The following is an 18,625-nucleotide window of genomic DNA, read 5'->3' on the forward strand; positions in this document are numbered from 1 at the left end:
AAAATTTAAATCAACACACAATTACATTAAAAAAATATGGTTTACATCCCACCCTCCCAAAAATACCCAAATAAAATGTTTAATATAAAAAAAAACAAAAAACATTACAATAAAAAAAAACATGTAAATATTTACCTAAGGGTCTAAACTTTTTAAATATCAATGTAAAGATGAAATATTTCTATATTTTTTTTATTTTAAACTTGTAAATAGTGATAGATGCAAAATGGAAAAAATGCACCTTTATTTCCAAATAAAATATTGTCGCCATACATTGTGATAGGGACATAATTTTAACGGTGTAATAACCGGGACATATGGACAAATACAATACGCGAGTTTTAATTATGGAGGCATGTATTATTTTAAAACTATAATGGTTGAAAACTGAGAAATAATGAATTTCTTCCTTTTTTTCTTATTCTTCCTGTTAAAATGCATTTACAGTAAAGTGGCTCTTAGCAAAATGTACCCCCCAAAGAAAGCCTAATTGGTGGCGGAAAAAACAAGATATAGATCAGTTCATTGTGATAAGTAGTGATAAAGTTATAGGCTAATGAATGGGAGGTGAACATTGCTCAAGTGAAAACGACGGAATGCGAATGGGTTAAAGTGGATCAGAGATAAACTTTTACTCATTGCATAATTGTGTTCCTTTCCTATTGTTAATAGGGCATTCCTCAAGCCAAATACTTTTTTGTTTTGTTTTAATACTCAAATTCCCTATAAACTAAACAAGCCTCGCCCACAGCTTTTCAGTGAGCCTTGGCACTTAGTCCCAAGTAGCAAGGGCTTATGGGAGCTCAGTCTGGGCAGGAGGAGGAGGAGGTTACTAGCCAGAGATTTCAGATGCAGAGGGGAGGAGGGAGTAGGAGGGGGAAGTGACATTTTCCACAGGCTGAGGGCTGGAGGTGCTATCAGCTTGCCTCAGTGTAGTGTGACAAACAGGACATGGCTGCCCTCATTGTATCACAGCAATAAATTATCATAAACTTGTGAAGCTCTTTGCAGCTAGATATGCTGTGTAAACTATCTAAACTTTAGATAAGATATATAGACAACTTACTTGTTATAGTTACTTTTTCATCTCGGATCCGCTTTAAAGTAGAAGAGCTCACTCCCACTATAATCTGGGGGTGCAGAAAACAGGATACGTTTGTGGGCGTGTTTTTTTCTGACAATGGTATGCAGAATTTTGTGCACACATTTCCACAGGAAAACGCATGTGGTAGTGCGTCTGAAAAATATACGAAGGAACAGCATACAAACGCCAGGGCCGGAGCTACAATAGGAAAAAATAAGCAGTTGCCCCACGGCCCCTGTGTCCCTCCCCCATCTTAACTGTTGCTCCCCAGGGACTCTGCAGTGTCTGTTAAGTTGGGAGGTGATTGGCGTAGGGTCAGCAGCCAGCTCAAGGGCCCAGGAGGAAAATTTGACTGCAACAAAGGCCTCTAATGACGCTTTTTGGTCGGGGGTGTCTGTTGGGGGGCCCCCAGGCTAATTTTGCCCTAGGGCCCAATTGTTACTTGAACCGGCCCTGACAAACTGGTTCAAACTACAAGAGCTTTTTCTAAGCGCATGTGATTGTAAAAGCTCTTGCCACTGTAATGCTATGTTTGTGATCTTACGTGAAAAATGTGATTTTATAAAAAACGCTATGCCTTGAATTAGCAAGAGCTTTTCAAATCACTAGCGCTAAAAAAGCTCTTGCAGTTTGAACCAGGCCTAAAAACCATATACAGATATGTGTAGTGGGATCAAGCTCTAAACTTAGCCCTAAACTTGAGACACATTCAGTTTACTTTCAGGGCCCGTTTCCACTAGTGCGGTGCGAAATTCGGTGCGGAAAACGCGAAAACAAATTTGCATGCAGATGCGAATTTGTGTGCGAATTTCTAATGCAAATTTGCCTACATTTTCGCATATGCAAATTTAACCATGTCAGTGCCTGTGTGCTTTTACATTAATTATAGGCGAAAATGTACACAAATTCTCATAGAAAATTCGAATAGCGAAAACGCATGCAAATTTCCTATTAATTACATTGCATGTGAATCAAAGGCGGTGTGCGAATTCTGATGGCTCGGCTGGGCAGATTTTTCCTGCACAGCAAACCGCACAGAATTCCTGACAAGTGGAAAAAGGCCCATTTACTATCATGGGCTATGCGAATCTGCGTGCAGAAAACGCATGCAGATTCGCTATAGTGGAAACGGCCCTGAGTGTAGCCACTCAGAAATCCAACAGCCTCGTATGTAAATGTTTCCATTAGACAGTGTCCTATGCATAGCTTACTGGCTGTAGGACACAGGCTTCTGAAGCAGGGAAGAGGAACAACCCTTTAGATTGACCTGAGATCTCATCTGACTGTGTTTACAGTCAGATGGCCAATTTGAACAGGTGCTTTCACCTTTACTCTACCACCCAGGGAATTCCATGGGGGTGGATAAACCCAGCAGTGTGCATGTATACAAGGAGAGGGAATTCTCATGTTAGGAAATGCCAGCAAGGAACACCAGGGTTAATTAAAATTGAACAGATCTTGTAGTGTCTCCCTGACTGCTACTACACTGCATACATATATTAAAAGCAGGCGCTTGTAGCACTAAATATTCTCCATGTGCCATTGACTGTGTTGCACTGGACAAATATTTAGAAGTACCATAAGCTAATTTGTTATAAACACTGACTTGTGCATTTCCCTTTGTCTTTTTCTTGAAAAAGAGCTTGCGGGAACCTGAAACAGACTGGTGCTATAACTGTGTTCACTGTTTTGGCTTTATGGATGAGGCCACACTGTTGTTCATACGCTAGGATCTGAAAAGTTACTATTATAAGTTGAAACTATGTTCTAATTTTAAAAATACTGCACTAGAACCTATCTGGCTGGTGTGTATGAACTGGAATTCTGCATAAATAATAAAGATTTAAGAATACAGTATATTACAGTGAAGAAAGACCCCATTTGCAAAATGCAAATTGCACTTTTTTTTAAGGGGGGAGGTATTTGTATAAAATATATAGTAAGTTGTCCATGCAATACAATGAATTTTGTTATGCGTTTTCATTTTCTTACATTCTTAAGCTTGCCTCTTATACTAACATATTTCTACAGAACAGGAAAGTGCATGTGTTGTGTACAGAGAGCTGGTAGGTAGTCTGCATTCCAACAAATATTGTAGCAGCCGGGCAGCCTACAGCTATGTTTTCTATTTTATAGGTCAGAAAATAAAAGCTAAATCCTGATTGGCTGCTGTGGCCTTTGTATTATTTTTCCTTTGCTTCAAGAGCAGTTGCATCAGTGATGTCCAGCATCTGTCTCTTATAAGGACAACTTTAGTGAGAAGAATATGGAGGCTGCCATATTTATTTCCTTTTTCACCAAAGCAGTTGCCTGGCTGTCCTGCTGATCTATGTGGCTGCAGTGGTGTCTGAATCACACCAGAAACAAGCATGTAGCTAATCTTGTCAGATCTGACAATAATGTCAGACACGCCTGATCTGCTGCATGCTTGTTCAGGGTCTATAGCAGGGGTCTCAAACTCAATTTACCTGGGGGCCGCAGGAGGCAAAGTCAGGATGAGGCTGGGCCGCATAAGGAATTTCACAATCAGCATGATTGACGTCAGGAGGGGCAGAGCTGAAGCTGAAAGCTCTGCCCCTTCCAGGAAATGCCGGCGGATTGCCCCCCGGGCGATTTGGGGGCTCTACAGCCCTGTGGCGGATTACTTGGGAGCACTGAAGCGTACTATAAGGAAGCTTTTGCCGGCGGGGGCCACAAAATATTGTATCGAGGGCCGCAAATGGCCCGCGGGCCGCGAGTTTTAGACCCCTGGTCTATAGCTAAAAGTATTACGGCTGGTGCACACCAAAAGCGCGTCTAAGCACTTTTAAAAACGCCAGCGCTTTGAAAAGCACTTCGCTAATGTATTTGAATGGGATGGATCACACCAGAGCGATGTGATTGTCTACCAAACGCAAACGCAGGTCCTGCAGCATTTCTGCGGATTTCTGAGGCGATTCAGCCTCAATGTTAAGTATAGGAAAGTGGAAAATTGCTCTGAAAAGCACTAGATCAAAGTGATTTTCCAAGTGTTTTTGTTTCAGAAGCTGTTCAGTTCCAGCTCTACTGTAACAAAAATTTAAAAATGCTAAACCAAAATGCACCAAAAATCGCTAGGCATGATTAGAAAATCGCTCTGCACATGCCTAGAATCGCTCTAAAATATCACTTCAAAAAGCACTGAGCGTTTGCATTTACACTAGCGCTTTTTGGTGTGCACTGCCCCTTAGAGACATTGGAGCAGCAGGACAGCCAGGAAATTGGTATTGCTTAAAAGGAAATAAATATGGCAGCCTCCATATCACTCTTACTTCAGTTGTCCTTTAAATTTTGGAGCTGTCCACTAAATTGCGCCCTCTGCTGTCTGCACATAACACTTGCACTGTACTGTAAAATAGTCTATGGCCTGTCGTCAACTTATTTTTTTCTTTTGTTCCTGTTTTTTAACCTATTCTGTTGTTCAAGAAACCTTTCCTTGCTACCTATATTTTCTCATTCCTTTATTCTGCCTTTTTCTTTCTGTAGACACTGGAAGTAAAGATAACATCTATAGGAAACCCCCTATCTACAAACAGCATGGTACAGTTCCCTTTCTGCTTGCTGCTGCACCTTTCTTTTGCATGCACATAAAATACTAATTGCTGTTACCAACCTTTAATTAATCAGTCATTTGTAAATCCTACAGTGCTGTGCCTTGTCCATAGTTATGGTTTCTGTGATGGTGGTGGAATAGTGATATATTCAAATTATTTTAATTACCGCTAAATATATTTTGACAGTGTATTTAAAGCAAACCCATGAGTTTAAATTGGAGAAAAATCAGATACTTACTTCAGTAGAGGGAAGAGGGCCCTGAATCCTTCAGCGGCTTCCCGCGTCCTCCTTCATGAAATAGAGGAGCGAGGAAAAATGGGCGCCTCGTGAAGCTCATATAAGTCTAAACGTTTGAAAACGAAAAATATTTACGGTGGTAATGACGATATTGAAACATTGGTAATGTTACTGATAGTTGACTACAACTAAACCTCCCCCCCCCCACCCTAACCCTAACCCCTTCCTGACACCTAACCCTAAAACCCCCCTTTCTGACTCCTAACCCTAAACCCCACCTTCCTGACACCTAACCCTAAAACCCCCCTTACTAACGCCTAACACTAAAACCCTCTTCCTGACACCTAACTTTAAAACCTCCCTTCCTGATGCCTAACCCCTAAAACCTCCCTTCCTGACACCTAACCCTAAAATGCCCCTTCCTGATGTCTAACCCTAAACCCCCCCCCCCCCCCTTCCTGATGTCTAACCCTAAACCCCCCTTCCTGACACCTAACCCTAAAACCCCACTTCCTGACAACTAACCCTAAAACCCCACTTCCTGACACCTAACCCTAAAACCCCCCTTCCTGATGCCTAACCCTAAACTCCCCCCTCCTGACACCTAACCCTAAAACCTCCCTTCCTGGCGCTTAACCCTAAACCCCCCCTTCCTGATGCCTAAACCTAAAACCCCCCTTGCAGACGCATAACACTAAAACCCCTCTTCCTGATGCCTAACCTTAAAACCCCCCTTCCAAACCTTATAATTTTCAAACCGCTAACTTTCAAAAGGATAATTTTCAAAAACTAAAACATTTCAAACACTAACTTTATAATTTTTAAAATGATAAAGATTTCAAAAGCTAGATTGTTCTAATGTTCTAATTATATAATGTTCTTATTTTCAAAACGATATTAATTGAGCACCTAAATTGCTGTGCCCAATAACCGATATTTGCATTAGCGGCTATGGTGGCACCAAAATCGTGCATTAGCCGCGGGCGCCCTAATTTCCTTCTCCCCTCCTCCAGGCTACTGCTTTTTGCTGGGACCCTTTGAAACTTTGCAGCCGCACTCCCATTCATAAACAAGCACATCTGCACTGCGCAGGACAGTTAACACCTGCGCAATAGCACAGGAGACGCTCATGCTTGGCGGAAAAAGCAGAGCCCAGGCGGTGCTCTATCACTGAGTCTTTGTCAAAGAGGTTCAGGGGTCCCAACATTGGAACAGCGAAGTAGAGGGGGATGGGGAAGCCCCTGGGTTATACAGAGGCCTCCCTCTACTGAGGTAAGTACCCATTCGAGGCACTTTTTTCCGTACAGGTACACAATATAAGCAACCATAGAAATAAGGATGGTTAATCGATAGGAGATAAATTTATAAATGGGTGGATAGATTGGTATTTTTAATGTGCGCCCCACACTGTGATCCCCAGGCGTTGGTATCAGGAGATGGAGCTCAGAAGCTGGGCTGTGTGGAGTGCATGCAGTGTGGGTATTGGCAAAATCAGTAGGTAATCACAGAGCCAGCAGGGAAGCTGTGCAGATTATTGCAACGTAGTCCATATAGCATGAAGTTCCTCCCCTGCAGCAAGTGACATCACTGGTCACATGACCCTACAGAAGTAGTCTTGATATTTTCTGCAGAGTATTTGGAAGATACACTGTCCAGCATAGCTTTCTTGCAGGCTCTGCAGCTGTGCATGTGTACAGCAATGTGCTATCACTCTAGCATTACTAGCGATATAGATAGATAGATAGATAGATAGATAGATAGATAGATAGATAGATAGATAGATAGATAGATAGATAGATAGACAAAATTGTATTATTTTGTTTTACAAATCCTTGTAGGTAAATTAATTTTTAAAGGGGACCAGTCAGGATTTAAGTTACCCTTTATGTTTCATTTAGGACAGTATTTCCAAAATAAAAACCAGTAAAAAATAAAAATTGTTTTAATAGACCGCAGATAGATAGATGAATATGCAGACTGATTATAGATAGACAGGCAAATGGATAGATAAATAGACATTAAAGGGAACCTAAAGTGAGAGGGACATAGAAGCTTCCATATTTATTTCCTTTTAAGCAATGCATATTTCCTGGCTGTCCTGCTGATCCTCTGCCTCCAATACTTTTAGTCATAGACCCTGAACAAGCATGCAGATCAGTTGCTCTGGATTAGCTGCATGCTTGTTTCAGGTGTGTGATTCAGACACTATTGCAGCCAAAGAGATCAGCAGGATAGCCAGGTAACTGGTATTGCTTAAAAGGAAATAAATATGGCATCCTCGCTTTAGGTTCCCTTTTAACCACTTCCACACCATGACATTTTATGCTGATCTGTGCAGCGTGGGCTCTCCAGCCCACAGCACAGATCAGCTAGCAGCCAGGGCGATCAGACTTCCCCCCTTTTTTCCCCACTAGGGGGATGTCCTGCTGGGGGGGTCTGATCGCCGCCGGCTGCTTGCGCTTGCGGGGGGGGGGGCTCTTCAAAGCCCCCCTCCGCAGCGCTTCCTGGCCTCCTTCCCCTTCCCTCCCTCTCCCTCCCCCTGTGAGCGGCGCAGGACGGAAATCCGTCCTGCGCCTGATGGGATAGGCTTTAGCCTATCAGATGCCGGTGATCCCCGGCCAATCAGAGGCCGGGGATCGCCGATCTCCTCTACGGCGCTGCTGCGCAGCAGCGCCGTATACATGTAAACACCGGGGAAGATCTTCCCCGTGTGTTTACATTTACCCTGCGAGCCGCCGATCGGCTCGCAGGGTGTTCACGGAGACACCCTCCGGGAACTGACATGGAACGGCCGCTCGTACGAGCGGCCGTTTCCATGGTATACACTTCTGGATTCAGGGGCGTGTATATACGCTCCGAGAATCCGGAAGTGGTTAAGAGAGACAAATCAAAAACAAAACAGAAAGAACAATTGATGCATTAGATGAAAGATGGAGGAATGGATAGATCAGTCACTATCACAAGATACATAAATAGAAAGACCAATGGCTACATGAACAGGCATAACCAAAGATGGATAAACAGTTGAAAATATTGATAATTAGGTATATAGACATATAAACATAGATAGTATTAGTGCTATATAAATGTGTAATAATAATAATAGTAGATGGGTAGATAATTGGATGGAGTGTTAATAAGGAACACACTATAAGGCCCCTTTAACAGATATGACTTTAGATTTGATATAAACATTGAATTCAAAGCAATTATATGAAAAAGGCAAACCCTTTGATTAATGTTCTGTTGATGGAAAGCTACAAGTAGGATAAGATAGATTGATAGATAGATGGATGGGTGTATGCAATAATGGATGAATAGATAAAAACTGCAGTAATACAGTATGTATTAGATATTCACTAAACAAGATATTTGTTGCCCTCTGCTGGTCGGAGCTTTGTACAGATTGCACTCTATATTACCTTAAAGAAATACTGAAGCGAAAAGAAAATGATGATATAATGAATTGGTTGTGTAGTACAAATAATTACTAGAACATTAGTAGCAAAGAAAATATTCTCATATTTTTGTTTTCAGTTATATAGTGTTTTTTATAACATTGCATTGTTCTCTAATATTTGCAGTTTACACACTACTCAGCATTCTAAATGATTTTACAGAGCAGGCTAGTGAACTTTTGACCTGTCCTCTGCAGAGAAAAAGAAAATACAGTGACTGACAGTTGAGATAACAAGCTTCAGAAGACAGAGCTCTCTGTGACTTTGAAAATCGTAGAGATCAGTGGCTCTTTTTCATAGATAACTGGCGTTACTTAACTCTTCCTGTACTGGAAACAATATTAGACTCATGTCTCTGCTCCTAATGTTTTATTAGCTGTACTACACAGCTGTATTTTAGCTGTACTACACATACAAATCATTATATCATACGTTTATTTTCACTTCAGATTCCCTTAACATTTTTCCATAGTTACTTCTTTGAAAAGAGTAAATGATTCACTTTCACATTATACTTTATAATTTCAAGCAAAAACAAATGGAAACTGTGTACCTAGATGTTCCTTCTTTCAACAATTCCCCAGTAACTTCCATCTGCTGCAGGCACTGTATTTGCAAAGATCTGCTTCTGCCTACCACTGGGGGTCACTGTTGTGAGACAGAAGATGGGCTGTTCATTCACCATAAATCAAAACCTGGCTTCTATTTCTCAGTGGTGACCACTAGCTAAGTGCTCTGCTTTTGACCTCAGCAGAACTCATGCTGTAACTTCTTGGAGTGCTTTGATATCTCTCTCTACTAGCAGAAATTATAGAAACTGAAAGCAGAAGTCCTCTGTTATTGTCTCACACTGCCCCCTAGTGACAAGTGGCCATAAATACACATTACAGCAGTACTAATTAGAAGCAGATAAATGTAACAAATAATAAATAAAAATGTGCTAACAAATTGGCCTTGAGCACTTGAAAGCCACTAAATAATTTGCCTTCTAAAGTGTTAATGAATTTCGACCCCACACTGTACAGAACTGGGTCAGTACAGTTGTGCGCTTGCTTACAGTCTGCACTGAGTTATAATGCCCCTGTATGACAATATCAGTCTGTAGTTACTTTTCCATCCTTGTTCACTTGCATTGCTCTCCTGGATATTTTTCATCACTCACCATTGAATAAAACTTGATACCAAGCCAGTGAAATCTATGCAAGTGCCGGTAAAACATCTGGACCCAGAGCTCAAGCGTACTTAGACTTAGGAAGTATTAGGGTTTTTGTTATGGAGAATATTACAGCAGCGGTTTTCCAAATGACAGAAATGCTGATGTTACGTGGGTGGTTGTTTGCCAGTAAAATCTGCTTTTACTTCTTTAGTTAGGAGCAGAACAACATGACACTCATGATTCATCAGCCGGCCTAATTAGGAACCATGTTCAAAATTTAGTCTGAGTCACTCCGTCTGTAGAAGATCCACCTAAAGTCATTTGCAGGACAAAGACTGTAGAGGAGTTCTGGTGTGACCCGAGGACTCTATTACTAAAGTTCTCTGGAGCTGGAGATTGTTGAGAAACAGAACTGAACTAGACCCAGCTGGATTTATTTACAAAACAAAAGTTTTGAACCTTGCTTCCCATTGGACCATAGAGAAGGTTGCTGAAAGGTTACTGAAGAAACGTTTGTGAGTCGTCACTTTCTTTCATGCAGCCCACAGCGACCATGCATAATGACACAGGAGTTCCACCAATGATTCCCCTTATGGGGAACGTGGTTTAACAGTAACAATAACATTTCTATAGTGCTTTTCTCCCATAGGACTCAAAGCGCTTGTCTTTGGAGTTCTTTTAAGTGCACCAAGATTACATAGACTTTAGACTTACATAGAACATAGTCTAATACTCCCCAGGGCTGTGGAGTTGGTACAAAAAATCATCCGAGTCTGACTCCGATTAGTCATTAAACGGATGAGAAGAAGGCAGATTTGAATTTTCTGTACAGACTAGGAATGCACTGGCAAACAATGTGAAATTCATTTTGACAACCCTTTATAACGTCCATGGAGGACGAATCTGGTTGGGTATTAGCATTACAGCACTGAATGGGTGCCGAGATCATGTATGGAACATAGTGATGGGAGGAGTCAGTATTTATCTACGCTTTGCAAGGTGGCAGGTCTTCTAATGCTCACATGCTTTTTTTGTATGTACCTTGATTGGACATACGATGATATAAGTTGAGCATAATTGTTTTTATCTTTTGGAAAAATGTAAGTTTTTAAAAGGGTAGCACACTATTAAGCCCCATTTCTTATTTAGCCCCATTTTATTTCATGGTACAAATTTAGAATATCACCAAGAGAATCCTTATTCACCATCAGCCACTTCAGACCAGATAGGCTGGGATTTGAAAAGAGCGAATTATGAAAGTATTCTTTCAGTAGTACATCCGGTGAGCTTGCTCCAGTGTGGGGTGTAGTGAAGGTGTGCCCTGAATACTGGATCATAGGGATTGATACATTTGTTAATCTAAGCACCAGACTTTCTGTAGAGCATTGTTTATCAGTGGCTTAAGCACCATTTCCTATTTGGCAGCTATTGTCTTTGGAGCCCTTTTAAATCCGCCAAGATTACATAGATGTTAAATTCATTTTGAATTGAAATCCGTAATTTTAAACTAAGCAAAAAATTTGCTAAAACTGGAATTATGAACAATTTTGCAATGCATATCAGGATACAAGATGTACAACATAAACATCTAATTTCAGATAAGATAAGGACACTATGACCAGAAGGTAATTGAATCCACCCTCCCTGTGAAGAGGTTACACGGTGATGTAAGCCTGTTACCTAGGTGATGTTTACTGTGGGAGGGACAGTAATCTATAAAATAAGCAGTAAATTAACATCTGGGTTAAAGAAAAGGGCAGAAGTGATGCCACTTTTGTCATCACTGAGAAACAGTAAAGATGGAAACTAGCAGAATTATTATTTTCTTTTTTCATATCACATTTTTCTTAAATCTGAAAGTTAACATTAAAAACAACAGGATAGCTGAGCTAAAGAAATAATTTCTTATTGAATATTTTTTCCCCCCAGTTAATATGGAGTTTCGTCACACTTTAAATTTTTGCCCAGTATGGCTCTTTCACTGGTTTCTCTATAAGAGGGTTACTGATTTGTAGTGAGAACTGAAAAACAAGGACTGTAGATGGACTGCTACCGGGTACTTTCAGACATTAAATATCTCATGGACAATACTTTTTTTTAAGCCTAATGGCTGCAGATAACCTGGCTTAATATAAAGACCCAAACAAGAATGAAAGCCTTAGAACTTGAAATAGGGTATTAGGCCCGCATTAGCACATTTCCTGTAATTCTCCTCCAGGTCATTGTCAATTTGTGAGCACAAAGGCATGAATATGAAGTAGATGACTTCCATTTAATGCAAAGCATTTTCTGTTCCAGCGTCCAGAAGGTCTGTGGGAGAGGAGCTCAACTTAGATCCAGAAAGCAGAAAGGTAAGTTGGTAGAAGTTATTGTGCATTTCGGATTTGCATTAGTGGCTCAAGCCCCATGCAAACGCTCATCAGCGTTTAATAAGGAGACCCCCAGATGCAGCTGCAGAAGATGTCATGTTTGCGCATGTGTGGGGAGTGAGGCAGTGGTGCTGAAGAACAGCACCACAGCGTAAACCTCACTCCCCATCGTAAAAAGGAGCATCGTTCAGGCTTTCGCCTGATTAATGCTCCCTAACGATCGGCCATCGCGCGAAGGAAGCAGGCAACAGGATTTGCCGGTAATCCTCGTGCGATGGCAAGCTGATAAGCAGCTTGCATCTGCAAGCTACTTATCACCTGGAATAGGATATGGCCCTTAGTGTTTTTGAGCACATCTGAATGTTAAGTTTTCTTGATAGGTGGAGGCCTCTTTTTCTGTATGAAAAATAGACACTCCTCTTTTGCATGTGTTGCAAAATATATCGAAGAAAACTTGTAAGTAAGAGATACTTGCACATAGTGTTATGCTTTAAATTTATATTCTAATGCCAGTAGCATATACGATAATCAGAGAAGATCTGTGGGCTATGTGACCAAGTCTGGCTTTTATATCTCCACCAACATGCCTAGTCCATTAGCATTAAAATCTATTTACAATACATATGTGGTATTTGCTTATAGTTTGTAAACTAATGTATAGAAAGGATCACTTTTAGGTAGTTAGTTAGCTTGAAGATACTGTATATTGAAGCCCATTGTTACAACCATCAATGAATCCAGACAACTGATGAACACAATTGCATACCTTCCTTTATTCCTCATCATCCCAGCTCTCGGTGTTGTTATGTGGCTTTGTGTAGCTAATAGAGTCATGTTTCCTTACTCTAGGCAAAAATGAGCTGGTTGATTATGAAAGGAGATGTGGATGCCCAAAGTAATTCTCCAGAAGGTGACACCCGCTCACTTTGCCTAAGTTCTGCAACCTACAGAGATGCTTCCCAGAGAAACACAGGAGATTCTTCCTACTCACGTAAGATTCCAGAAGGTCTCACATGGAAAATTTGTACAGGTACTATAGGATGACAGTGCTGTGGTTGAGGTTTGTTTGAATGCCAGATCAGGAACATTCTTGCCCTTCTTATTTAACTCATTAGCAGTTTCAAATGAATTATCTTGTTTGAGGTAAGCTCACTGCTTTTGACCTCAGTCGCCAAAACTCGTGCTGTAAATTCTTGGAATGCTTTGATGCCTCTCTGCTAACAGAGCATACAGAAACTGAAAGCAGAAGTCCTCTGTTATCTCACACTGCCTCCTAGTGACAAGTGACCATAAATACACATTAAAGCAGTACTTATTAATAGCAAGGAAATGTACCAAATAAATAAAACATGCTAAAAGAAATTGGCCTGGAACACTTGCAAGTTTCTAAATAAATTGTCTGCTAAATGGTTAAAGTAAATCCTAGAGTCACCAATGGTTGCATATATTGAGTGGGTTTAGGGTCTGCTTGGGTTGATTAGTTGAGGTTAGGAGAGACTTAATACCTAACTTCGGGAGGGAGGATAATTATTGATAGTTTTTTTTCTCCTGCCTGCAGTGTCCTCCTCTGGGAGACATTCCCTAATTTCTTGTCCTGAAGTGGGTAAATCCCTCCCATATAATGAAAGCTGCTGGGATGGCCGCTCTAATAGCGCCTAACTTAAACTGGTATTCAGTGTTCCACCTCAGTGTGTGTTCTGCTACACAAATGGTTGGCAAAGTTCTGCTTTGAAACAAGAAATGTTAGTGCCAGAGGGGAGTTTGGGCGCCCATGTTAATAGCGACTATTGATAAAATAGTTTAAATTTCTGTTCATAGGCGCTATTAACATGGGGTGGGCAAACTCCTGCGGCGCCTGAAATTTCCCATAATGCGGCAAGGTTTTCCCGGGGTATATGGGTGGTTTAAGTTAGGCATTGGTTGGGGGGTCGGTTAGGGTTAGGCACCACTGGGGGGGTGGGGTGGGTTACGTTGTGCTGCTCTTCACCAGCACTGCATGTAAGCAAGGGTGGGAGAAATTGGAGGCCCAAAAAGAAGGCCAGAGGCTGGAGATAAACTGTAGATTGATCCATGTCAAATTTCTGTAGCATGCATGTACATGACCAGCTTTGTTTCAGGTTGGTCTGGATTAAGAATTTTGAATTCATTCAAAAATGTGCTGTTCTAAAATGAAAAGAGGTGGAAGCACTGCACAGGGTTTGGGAAACCATGTAGCTGGAGTACGACATTACTTTTCTATGAAATATTAATAAATCTTAACCATGTAATGTTATCATTTTACACAGGGCTGCCTTATTCCAAGTCTGCATCACTTCCTGGCTATGGCAAAAATGGACTTAATCGGGTGAGATGTGACAAATGCTGTGAACTTTGACACATTACAGAGGCTAGAACTGTAACAACTTATAGTAGAGTGCAGTAAATTATTCAGCATACCCACTGTTATGTTTAATATCCTGGGTTCAGCATCAGAAACAATTCCTATAGCTACAGTATATACTGCTGTATATTGGTATGTAGCCCCGTCCTTTCACTGTGGCTTATCCTAGGCTGTTTATTATGTGAAATCCTTCCTTCTCCCACTGGCTTTAGAACTTAAAGCGGAACTGAAATAATAATTAAAAAAAATAAAGAGTTTCAGTTACCTGGGGGTTCTGCCAGCCCCCTGCAGCCTTCCTGTCCCGCGCAGGTCCTCCGCGATTCTCCGTTCTCCTGCCACCAGCTGCTTTCTGTTCGGTGGACTCGGCAACTGCACCTGCGCACCTGGGCCACGCGTATCTTTCTCCACAATAGCGTCCTGCACTAATAATGCAGGACGCTAGAAAGATACACGTGGCTCACCGCTCAGTGCACGCAGACACAGTTGCCATCGACTTGTAAGCAGCTGGCGGTGGGAGAACGGAGGATGGATCGTGGAGGACCAGCGCGGGACAGGAAGGCTGCAGGGGGCTGGCAGAACCCCCAGGTAAGTGAAACACTTTGTTTTTTTGTATTATTTCAGTTCCGCTTTAATTAACATTCCAAACACATCATCTGACAGTACTAAAGATGTTGCCATCCTGTGATCAATTTCTAAAAGTAAACCACAGGCAAACATCAGGGCAAACACTGACTAAATATTTTATAAATGAACATACCCCCTAACATTTTGAGATAAAAAAAGAGGGACACTATAAGACACGCCCCTGCCACACCTCTAACCACACCCCTCATCATGCATATCAAAAATAATTCAGAAGCAAAAGATGTAGTTTAATCATCCAAACCATTCTGGTTCTTTCCATCTTCTTTCGTTTTCCTTCATTTTCAAACATTTAAAAATAAGAACGGTATCAATTTAAATGATAGAAATAACATTTAGTATATTAAACACATTTTTTCAGTAGACAAATACATATATTTACATAGATGTATACATCAGCCCTGAAAGAGGGACAAATGAGGAAGAAAGAGGGACTGGGTTAGGAAAGAGGAACTGTCTTTCCGTAAAAGGGACAGTTGGAAGCCATGAATGAATAGTGTAAAAAAATAAGCAATTTTACTCATTATGCTGTTATTTTGACTACAGTTCAGCTTTAAAAAGACACCGAAGCAAAAAAAAAAAAATGATATAATCAGGGCCGGATTTGTACTTTTTACCGCCCTAGGCCTGCTGTCACCAGCTGCCCCCCCCCTCCCCCCCCCCCACACACACACACGCAAAACATAATAACACACACACACGCAAAACATAATAACACACACACATCAGTACACAAATGCAAAACATAATAACACACACACAAATACATAATCTAGCACTGTGTCACTCTCTGGTTGAATAAGTTGCTTCATTGTGTGAGCATGTCCGTGGTCCGTGGGCGAGCATGTCCATAATGGGGAGTGGATGTTAAGGTGGCCACTAATGACTCAATATTTTTTTCAAACAATCTTACCAAACCCATGTAGTAGAAGAGTAAAGATGGGTACACACGTCAGATAAAAGTCTTTGGAAAATGAAAGATCACAGACCAATTTTACCCCCTTCCATGTAGTATGAGAGCCATACCTACATAGTCTATTCTATGGAGCTGAACTCATCAGATAGAAATCTTTGCAAGATGCTGCACTATGGCCCTCATACTACATGGAAGGGGGTAAAATTGGTCTGTGATCTTTCATTTTCCTAAGACTTTTATCGGACGTGTGTACCCACCTTAAAGAGAGTGAATATATTGAATGTTTCCTATGGGCAGTCTCTTATATTATATAGCAATGATAAGAGCGGATGAAAAAGATTGTATTGTTAGTGGCCACCTTTAGGTCGCTGCATGCCCAATAGAAGTAAGGTGCTTAGCTTTTTTTCATTAGCAGTGCTGAGCAGTGAATGGTACGCACAGTGTGTGAAAGGAAGTAGGCATGGACTATGGAGGGGCATGCTGGGAGCAGTAGTTCCTCTATGGAGGGGCATGGTGGGAGCAGTAGTGCCTCTGTAGAGTGGAGGGACATGCTGGGAGCAGTAGTGCCTCTATGGAGGGGCATGCTGGGAGCAGTAGTGCCTCTATGGAGGAACATGCTGGGAGCAGTAGTGCCTCTATGGAGGGGCATGCTGGGAGCAGTAGTGCCTCAAAGGAGGGGCATGGTGGGAGCAGTAGTGCTTCTATGGAGGGGGGGGGGGCATGCTTAGAGCTGTAGTACCTCTTTGGAGGGGCATGCTGGGAGCAGCAGTGCCTCTATGGAGGGGTATGCTGGGAGCAGCAGTGCCTCTATGGAAGGGCATGTTGGGAGCAGTAGTGCCTCTATGGAGGGGCATGGTGGGAGCAGTAGTGCCTCTATTGAGTGGGGGAACATGCTGAGAGCTGTAATACCTCTATGGAGGGGCATGCTGGGAGCAGTAGTGCCTCTATGGAGGGGCATGCTGGGAGCAGTAGTGCCTCTATGGAGGGACATGCTGGGAGCAGTAGTGCCTCTGTGGAGTGGGGGGACATGCTGAGAGCTGCAGTACCTCTATGGAGGGGCATGCTGGGAGCAGTAGTGCCTCTATGGAGGGACATGCTGGGAGCAGTAGTGCTTCTGTGGAGTGGGGGGACATGCTGAGAGCTGTAGTACCTCTATGGAAAGGGCATGCTGGGTGCAGAAGTACCTCTATGGAGGGGCATGCTGGCAGTTGTTGTGCCTCTGTGGAGTGGGGGGGGACATGTTGAGAGCTGTAGTGCCTATAGAGGGGGGCACTTGGAAAGAGCTGTACCACACAGAGGCACCACGCCTCTATAGAGGGGACGAATAGACCACCTACTGCTGCTTTAGGGGTGGGTGTAGTAAAAACATGCAGTTACAGCAGTTACAGCAGCTACTCACAAACATGTAGTAAGTTGCAGCAGAAGTTACCCCAGTCAGGAACCAGATTCTTCAGCTTCCTGCTTCGAGGTGCTTCCCCTCTGTACACTGGGGAAGGCTGCACTAAGAGCCATGCTTCTTCCCATGTTAGCTCAGTCCCGATCAGCTGATCACTCTCTCCCTCCCCCGCACTTTGCTGTCGGGACTCGGAGTAGAGGGAAGAAGGGACAAATAGCTGCTGCTTGCTGTGGTCCTCCTGATTTGTGCATGGAGGTCTCGCTCTGCGCTGGATGTGCCTTGTGAGGGTTTCTGCAGACCTGTAGAGTGACAAGACCTCAATGCACGTTGCAGACGCTGCTTCCTACGTCTGGCCGCTGTGTTACCAGCTGCTGATTGGCTACCTTGTTCCTGACTTCTCCGTAGCGACCCGCTGGCTCCCTGCACATACACGCACACAAGGAAATGCTGCGGTGTGCAAAGCGGGCGGCTGCGGATTGAAGAACTGCACACCTTGTCACATCACATGTGGGGATGTGAAATGTCATGGGGTGGCTCCCCACCCGCCCCAAACATTCTTCCGCCCTAGGAATCGGCCTAGGAGGCCTGCCCATAAATCCGGCCCTGGATATAATAAATTGGTTGTGTACTATGAATAATTACTAGAAGATTAGCAGCAAATAATATATTCTCATATTTTTATTTTCAGGTATATGGTGTTTTTTCTAACATTGCATCATTCTATAATATGTGCAGATTACACAACACTCAGCATTCAAAATGATTCTTTCAGAGCAGTCTGTGAGCTAATGACCTCTCCTCTGGCAGAGAAAAATACATTTGTTCACTAACAGCTGAGATAATAAAAGTCAGAAGACAGCCCTCTCCACGGCTTTGAAAGTCGTAGAGCTTAATGACTTTTTTGCATAGAGATAACAACTGGAGTTTCTTAACTCTACCTGTACTGGAAACAATTAGACTGATGTATCTGATCTTAATGTTTTATTTCTTAGCTGTACTACATATACAAATCATAATATCATAATTTTTTTTTTTGCTTCAGTGAGATTCTGTAATAAAAAAAAAAAAAGTTCCCCTGGGGGGTACTCACCTCGGTAGGGGGAGGCCTCTGGATTGTAAGTAGATTGTATGGAGGCTTCCCCCATCCTCCTCCGTCCCACGGCGGTCTCGCTGCAGCCCACTGAATGCACAGCCGACAATTTGTCAGGCTGTGCAATATTTACCTTTCCCTGTTCCAGCGGGGGTCCTGTTGCTGTTCTCTGTTCGGAAATAGGCGAAAATAGCCGATCTCTGTTTGGCCCACTCTACTGCGCAGGAGACTTGCACATGCGCAGTAGAGCGGCCCCGACTGGGATCAGCTGTTTCCGAGCGGAGAGCCGCTACTGCGCTGGAGCTGGGAAGGTAGATATTTGCA

The 18,625-nt window shown here is 42.5% G+C and overlaps 1 protein-coding gene and 1 long non-coding RNA gene across 2 annotated transcripts in view; one reads left to right on the forward strand and one right to left on the reverse strand.

Moving 5' to 3' along the window:
• Nucleotides 1-18,625, forward strand: part of ABLIM2 (actin binding LIM protein family member 2) — a 226,009-nt gene that overhangs the window by 161,080 nt on the left and 46,304 nt on the right. Inside the window, exons 14-17 of the mRNA XM_068276796.1 lie at nt 4,589-4,642; nt 11,807-11,859; nt 12,727-12,868; nt 14,163-14,221. Of these exons, the coding sequence (XP_068132897.1) occupies nt 4,589-4,642; nt 11,807-11,859; nt 12,727-12,868; nt 14,163-14,221 (308 nt within the window). The remainder of the gene's footprint in view (nt 1-4,588; nt 4,643-11,806; nt 11,860-12,726; nt 12,869-14,162; nt 14,222-18,625) is intronic.
• On the reverse strand, nt 1,064-8,995 carry LOC137563827 (uncharacterized). The gene is made up of 3 exons (XR_011030448.1): nt 8,906-8,995; nt 4,895-5,000; nt 1,064-1,130 (listed from the first exon to the last, which is right to left on the reverse strand). It is a non-coding gene; the product is annotated as an uncharacterized lncRNA (long non-coding RNA).

The sequence above is a fragment of the Hyperolius riggenbachi genome, chromosome 1, assembly GCF_040937935.1.
Source record: "Hyperolius riggenbachi isolate aHypRig1 chromosome 1, aHypRig1.pri, whole genome shotgun sequence".
NCBI lineage: Eukaryota > Metazoa > Chordata > Amphibia > Anura > Hyperoliidae > Hyperolius > Hyperolius riggenbachi.